Consider the following 8,019-nt stretch of genomic DNA (forward strand, 5'->3'; position numbering starts at 1 on the left):
CACTAGGGGAGAATGTGTTTCTTTGCTTTCATGATCTTCTACAAGTTGCCTGCATTCCTTGGGTCATGGCTCCTTCTTCCATCTTTAAAGCACATCACTCCAATCTCTGGTTCCATTGCTATATCTCTTTTGTCTGACTTTGATACTCTTGCCTCCCTCCTATGAGGACCCTTGTGATTATGTTGGGCCTATGTTGATAATGCAAGATAATCTCCCCATCTCAAGATCCTTAAATTAATCATATCTGCAAAGTCTCTTTTGCCATGTAAAGTAACATATTCACAGATTCTGGATATTAGAACATGGACATCTTTGGAGGACAATTATTCAGCCTACACAGTAACTTTCTGATAACACTCATGATCCCGAGTTCTTGTGAAGATATAAGAAAGTGTATTGGTTCACATATATACTGGGGGTTCCAAAAAACTGTACACATTTTAAGAGATGTTATCTATGTATTACTTTTTGAAGTTGAATTGAATTATATAGCAATGTATAGTATGACATTTGCTCAGAAGATGGCGTTAATCAAATGAATGCTAGCGTCATTCATTGTATTACAATTTTAATACAGTTTTCCCATCTTAAAATGTGTATACATTTTTTTGGCACCTTCTCTGTGTGTGTGTGTGTGTGTGTGTGTGTGTGTGTGTGTGTGTGTGTTGATTTAATGAGTGAATGAACAAACACCTTGCTGTCATTCAACAAATATTTATTATTGGGTTTATTATCTACTAGGCCATGTTTTAGACTATCTGCAAAGGAGGTTCAGGAAACCAATGCCTATTCTATAAACTTGACTCTGCTTGGTCGAAAGGAAATTCTGTTGTATTAAAAAGGCAGCTCGTTCATTGATTACCGTGAAATTAAGAGGACAAGGCTATTTTTAGCATTCTACCTAAGGTATCGGTATACAACAAAGGCCCACAGAGCAGCAACACAGGCAAAGCCCCACATAACCAAGTTATTCTGTGGCATTATGATAGAGGGTCCATCACTGTCTAGATCAGGCCCTCTGGGTAGATATCTCTCCTGCCTTCTCCAGGCACCTTGAGTTCCATTGAAGGTCCCAGATCCATGTGTAGCTTCGCGGTCTGCCCTCCATGTGAACTGTAGATCTGTCCCCCTTGTGGCCTGAAGACCTACCCCTTGTGAGGCACATGAGGCTTGTGAGGATGTCTCCTTTGTCAACCACTGGTCTGTCCCTTGTGTGGCTTTTGAGGATGTCCCCTTTGTCGACTGTTGGCTTGTCCCTTGTGTGGCTTGTGAGGATGTCACCTTTGTTGACTGTTGGCCTGACTCCTGTGTGGCTTGTGAGGATGTCCCCTTTGTTGACCATTGGCCTGTCCCTTGTGTGGCTTGTGAGGATGTCCCCTTTGTCGACTGTTGGCCTGTCCCTTGTGTGGCTTGTGAGGATGTCACCTTTTTCAACCACTGGCCTGTCCCTTGTGTGGCTTGTGAGGATGTCACCTTTGTTGACTGTTGGCCTGACTCCTGTGTGGCTTGTGAGGATGTTACCTTTGTTGACTGTTGGCCTGACTCCTGTGTGGCTTGTGAGGATGTCCCCTTTGTTGACCATTGGCCTGTCCCTTGTGTGGCTTGTGAGGATGTCCCCTTTGTCGACTGTTGGCCTGTCCCTTGTGTGGCTTGTGAGGATGTCACCTTTTTCAACCACTGGCCTGTCCCTTGTGTGGCTTGTGAGGATGTCACCTTTGTTGACTGTTGGCCTGACTCCTGTGTGGCTTGTGAGGATGTTACCTTTGTTGACTGTTGGCCTGACTCCTGTGTGGCTTGTGAGGATGTCCCCTTTGTCGACCGTTGGCCTGTCCCTTGTGTGGCTTGTGAGGATGTCCCCTTTGTCGACTGTTGGCCTGTCCCTTGTGTGGCTTGTGAGGATGTCACCTTTTTCAACCACTGGCCTGTCCCTTGTGTGGCTTGTGAGGATGTCACCTTTGTTGACTGTTGGCCTGACTCCTGTGTGGCTTGTGAGGATGTTACCTTTGTTGACTGTTGGCCTGACTCCTGTGTGGCTTGTGAGGATGTCCCCTTTGTTGACCATTGGCCTGTCCCTTGTGTGGCTTGTGAGGATGTCCCCTTTGTCGACTGTTGGCCTGTCCCTTGTGTGGCTTGTGAGGATGTCACCTTTTTCAACCACTGGCCTGTCCCTTGTGTGGCTTGTGAGGATGTCACCTTTGTTGACTGTTGGCCTGACTCCTGTGTGGCTTGTGAGGATGTTACCTTTGTTGACTGTTGGCCTGACTCCTGTGTGGCTTGTGAGGATGTCCCCTTTGTCGACTGTTGGCCTGTCCCTTGTGTGGCTTGTGAGGATGTCCCCTTTGTCGACTGTTGGCCTGTCCCTTGTGTGGCTTGTGAGGATGTCACCTTTTTCAACCACTGGCCTGTCCTTTGTGTGGCTTGTGAGGATGTCACCTTTGTTGACTGTTGGCCTGACTCCTGTGTGGCTTGTGAGGATGTTACCTTTGTTGACTGTTGGCCTGACTCCTGTGTGGCTTGTGAGGATGTCCCCTTTGTTGACCATTGGCCTGTCCCTTGTGTGGCTTGTGAGGATGTCCCCTTTGTCGACTGTTGGCGTGTCCCTTGTGTGGTTTGTGAGGATGTCCCCTTTGTTGACTGTTGGCCTGTCCTTTGTGTGGCTTGTGAGGATGTCCCTTTTGTTAACCATTGGCCTGACTCCTGTGTGGCTTGTGAACATGCTTCCTGTGTTGACATTTGGCCTGCCCACCTTAGAACCTGAGAGTATTTCCTCCGGGGGACCTGTGGTCCTGTCCTTAGGGGGGATTGTGAATCTACCCATCCTGAAGGTAATGGGCCTACTGCTTGTGTGGGCTGTAGGTCTGTCCACCCTGGGGGAAGTGATCGTACTACTTGGATTGGCTGTGACCCTGTTCCCTGCTGGTCTGCCCCTGGTGTGGGTTGTCGGCCTATCTCCCGTTTGGGCTGAGAAAATGCCGTAGGCACTTGGGTTTTAGCTGTGGCATAGCAGGGCCCTGACCTGTTATGCCCACAAGAATACCCCCTCCCCTGAGTCTCCTTTGCCTCAGCTGACAGTTTCCTGGTTTCATTATGGCTGAAAATGTCACCAACATGAGGTGAGGGGCTCCCAATCTCCATGTAGGAGAGAGGGGATTTGGATGGTTCTATCACACAGTTTTGTAAGCTCTTTATACAGAGGCCCAGAATGCATGCCTCGCAATTGCCCATGTCATGGGACCCTTCCAAAGGTATCTCCAAAATCACTGGCATCTCGCGAAACTTCCTGCTGTTTTCATAGTATTTCTCCCGAATACGCCACACCAGGTTGTTCAAAATCCTCATGGTACTCTCTGGGGAGAACTCAGGCTTCTCAAATCGAAATCGGGAACACTTCTGGCACCTCTGACCAAAGATTCGCATAAGCACCTGGCCCTGGGACTTCCGGATCTCCAGGTGCATGTGACATAGGATCTGCACTTGGGCAGAAGCCCAACTTCGCTTGCATGAGGAACACCGAAACCTACAAACAGAAGGAAGAAGCCCATTGTTCTCTCAGCTGATTGCTGACATGAGGGAAATTGTCCTGGCCTTGGTCTCTAAGATCCCTTTCAATTTGAGAAAGTTCATGTGATATTGATAAATTGACAAATAAAAATAACAGGGACTGCATTTCAAATAAAGCTTTTTCCTGTGACCCAGTGAGCTTCCATCCATACATGGTTTCAAGTCTGCCTCTCTGCCAGTAAAACATCTCTAGATGTCTCAGAGGGAAAAACATTTCTGCTATCTGCCAGCAAAATTTGCTCCTCACAATAGTCACACAAAACTCTTAGAAGGTACAGTAGTCCTTTATCTAGGATATGTGACCCCCAGTGGATGCTTGAAATTGTGGATGGTACCAAACCCTATATATACTGTTTTTTCCTACACATATATACCTATGAGAAAGTTTAATTTATAAATTAAGCACAGTGAGAAATTAACAACAATAACTATAATAAAATAGAGCAATTATAACAATACTCTTCAGTAATTTTTATAGTTTTCAACCCAAACCTACTCCTGAATTTGTATAACCATCCTTTACTTGCAGGAAATGGCTTAATATCCCTCTATTCAGGGATCCTTTACTGAAGTCTCCATTATAGGCTCAATGCTTTCTGGTACAACACATCAACCGGAATATGTTTTCTGCTCTTGTCTTCCACCCACAAATTTAATGCTTTTTCCATCTTAACTTAGCACTTATCATGCACTGGGGTCACAAGTTTCACAGTTTGAGGTACAAAAGCAAAACTAGCACAGATTCCTTTTTCTTTCTTCACAATTCAATGGATAGAAAATTCATTCTTATGATAGATCTTAGCAACCTCAGCACACAATTGTTTTTTATTTCCTAGTTAAGTCAAGAACTTTCACCTTTTCACTTAAAGGAAACACCTTACGGCTTCTCTTTGGCATGCCCGAATTGCCAGCATCACTGCTCTTATGCTTCCAGGCCATTAGGAAGTAAAATACGGGTTTTGAACAAAAGCTCTGTGATACCATGACAGTCAATCTGATATCCAAGAGGGCTACTAAGTGACTAATGGGCAGGGAGGGTGTACAGTGTGGATAGGCTAGACAAAGGGATGATTCATTACCCAAGTGGGGCTGCATGAGATTTCATCACGCTACTCAGAATAGTGTGCAATTTAAAACTTATGAATTGTTTATTTCTGGAATTTTCCATTTAATATTTTTGGACCACAGATGAATGCAGGTAACTAAAATCACAAAAAATGAAACCGCAGATAAGGGGGACTTACTATACTTGTTTTGAGGCAGGCACTGTAATTGGTACTTTACAGTGTTATACTGTTTCATTTTTAAAGCCCCCCTCTGACATAGGCATCATTGAGCCTAATATCCAGATGAGAAAACTGAGTAACAAAGGGATATACAACTTCCTCAAGAACATACAAGATAAGTAGAATCATGTTTCCAATTCCAGGCCTTTGGAAACCAACCTTGTTTATCTGCCTACTATTACCACATCACCTCTAATGAGCAACATGGCTAGTTTTGCCCCTACAGAAACTGACTTAGGACCTGGGGCCGTAATACTTGGGTAGGAACCCCAGTCCATAGTTTACATCAGGGGACCTTGAAAAAACCACTTCCCTGCTCAAAGCCTCAATTTTTATATCCATCAAATAAAATAATCAAGGATTATGTTGTCATCATTAAGTGAGATAGTGTATGTGAAAGCACTTTGTAAACTACAAAATGCTTTTCAAAAACTGGTTGACATTTTTCCAAAGGTGTGCTGGTAGGTTGCTTTTCCCATCTGAGAATGACTATCAAATCAATTTATCTGAACAGGAGAAGAAGCAACTCCTGTTTGGGGGAGTGCCTAAAGGAGCTCTGGCTAGTGCAGAGAGACACACTAATGCAGCTCACTGGCTTACAAAGCAGAACAGAATGATGGCTACATGGCCTTGGGCCAGTGCCTTAAAAACTGTTCTACAGAGCCCCAGAGCCTTCATTAAAATCATGGATTCTGCCACTAAAAATATTACATATAAATATATATTCTATAATATGTAGTATATACATATATATTATTTATATAACAAATGTATTATAAATAAATACATTTATATATATACACATATATATGCATTATGTTATGGGAATACAGTAGAAGGGACACTTGCTCTGCCTAGGAAGACCAGAGAATGCTTTAAGGAGGCAGTGGCACTTGAGTTGGTCCTTGAAGGATGAATAAAGAGGGAGGAAGGAAAGGGCCGGCCAAACAGGTAAAAATTATAGACAAGGGAATAGAAGTTTGCAAATGCATGACATCGTTAATAATCCATAAGGAATGGAGCAGAGGATACCTGAGGCAGGATAGGGGCAGGCAGGGAAGCAGGATAACAGGTGATGGAAAGTAGAGTGAAGTTTTCTGTATACCATATCAAAAAAAAAGACTTATGTGTCCAGGTCAGCAATTCTCACCCCCCTGACGTGGGCAAGGAAGCTGGTTCCTGCAACTCTGAGGCTTGCTGGGGGTTAAAGAAGGGGATGGCCAGAAAGGGAAGGGCACCATTTTGGGACTCATGGAACTACGTTTTAGATTTTCTTTCTTGCAGCTCGGTCCCTCCTATTATCCCCAGGCCTTCAGTAAAGTAATATTCAAAGTGATTGCATAGCATTCATCAGTTCTTGGGCTTTAAAGGAAGGCTCCAGTCACAGGCTAATACTGAACAAGCTAGCAGGGTCGCTGCAGCCTGGGGAAGCCAGTCAGGACCAACAGGCGACATAGCAAAAGACGTTAGCTAGATAGAAGCAGTCTGGAACAAATTAGGGGGTGAGGGGATAGGAGGACAGATTCATGGAACATAAAGCATTCCAAAGGGATTTCCAGAAATATTTAGGGAGGAAATCTAATAAAAGAAGAAACTTCCTGCTGTTAAGAAAAATAGAGGCTTGGAGTCTTATTTAGATCCTAAAGAACAACACTGTAACCACACACACAAAAAAAGCTGGGGGAGGGGTGTAGAGCCTGGATACATTTATTCTTTTAACAAGCTCTCAAAGGAATGAATCAATGCTAAGCTGAGCTTCTTTGCGCAGGAAGCCCTATCCTAGACAAACTCTCACCTACCTGCCAAATGCTCTCTGCTGGTATTGCTTCCACCCTTGCGCCAAACAGTCTGGCTGAAGATTCTTATCCAACTTCAGGGTCCATCTGGCCCGGGGTTTCACCTGCTGGATCAGTTCTTGAAATGTCTGCTCCCATGTCCCAACATCCACAACCATTTTCTCCTGCAGCTGGGAGTCCATGTTTAGTGAGTTGCCCTTAGTTTCGTTTCATGCCTGCAAGAGAAAAAAGCAGTTTCAGTTTCTATGCCTAGACACATACTGGCTCTTTTTTAAACTTCCGTTTTAGACTGAGTATACAAACAAGTCTTCCAAATGCTAGTAACAGTTTGTGAATAGGTGTTACTAAGATATGTCTGAGTACAGAGCTTTGTTCTAGATTTTGGGAGCACCTTTAAGTTAGTTTTTGTTTCATTATTCTCCTATTTTCACACCTAGCAAAGCACAATGCTCAGCACTAGGGCCAGTGCCACTGACTAAGAAACAATTTCTTTTCCCATAGGTGCTCACACCTTCGTGCAGACACAGGACATGTGAACAACACTCAGCTCATGATGAATCTTCACCTTAATTCCGAGGGAGGTTATTACTGATATTTTTTTGCAGGTGGGCATCCCAGAGAGCTCGGGTACCTTGCTCAAAGCCCCCCAGCTAGTAAACAGCATAGATGAGATTTGAACTCTAACTTGTGTGACTCCAAAATCTGCGATGTCTCCACTCACCTCCTTTCCTGAGAAGCTTAAAATAGTGTTTCACATTGGAGGCTGGCACTCTGGAGCTAGTGTTAGAGGAAACATCTTGAAATCCTGACCTAGTGGTTTGGTCTAGTGAGATCATCTGGGTCGTGGGGCAGGACACGAGGCTGAATGAAAGGATTATTTAACTTTGCAATTGGCTATATAAATTATCTTGGGGGCAGTATACAAGCAGGTGTGGGAGCCATATTTTGGTGGAAGGATAGAGAAAATTTCCATTCATGGGGTGAAGGATTGGGACTAGATGACCTTTAAAGTAACTTCTAACTCAGAGTCTGAGATTCTAATAAGTAGGCTCTGTCCCTCTGGAGTTTAAATTCAAATGGAGGAAATAAGACAAGCCGGACATTTACGTACTTAGAAGCCCCACTAGTTACTGGGTCCCCAATAGCATTAGTCTGTCTTTTCAGGCTTTCGAGATTTCAGCGTGCTCTATTTGGGAGGCAGAAACACCCTCCCCTTCTTCCCTCCCTCCCAGGATAGTCTGTTCTATACAAACTCTCTGTTTTTATAACTTTACACGTAGAGGGCACTTTACACGTGGAGGGCACACAGACAATATAGGAAATTCTTGTCTACATAGACAATTATAGGAACTTGGAATTGGACCCACAGAATATTA

At 44.1% G+C, this 8,019-nt stretch overlaps 1 protein-coding gene across 1 annotated transcript; it reads right to left on the reverse strand.

Moving 5' to 3' along the window:
* Positions 1 to 699: 699 nt before the first annotated feature.
* Positions 700 to 6,860, reverse strand: LOC308509439 (uncharacterized protein). Its single transcript, XM_081077403.1, has 2 exons — positions 6,647 to 6,860; positions 700 to 3,517 (listed from the first exon to the last, which is right to left on the reverse strand). The coding sequence occupies exon 2, from the start codon at positions 2,816 to 2,818 to the stop codon at positions 1,010 to 1,012; it is 1,809 nt and encodes a 602-aa protein (XP_080933529.1). The 5' UTR covers positions 2,819 to 3,517; positions 6,647 to 6,860; the 3' UTR covers positions 700 to 1,009.
* Positions 6,861 to 8,019: the final 1,159 nt, after the last annotated feature.

The sequence above is a fragment of the Rhinolophus hipposideros genome (assembly GCF_964194185.1).
Source record: "Rhinolophus hipposideros genome assembly, chromosome: 2".
NCBI lineage: Eukaryota > Metazoa > Chordata > Mammalia > Chiroptera > Rhinolophidae > Rhinolophus > Rhinolophus hipposideros.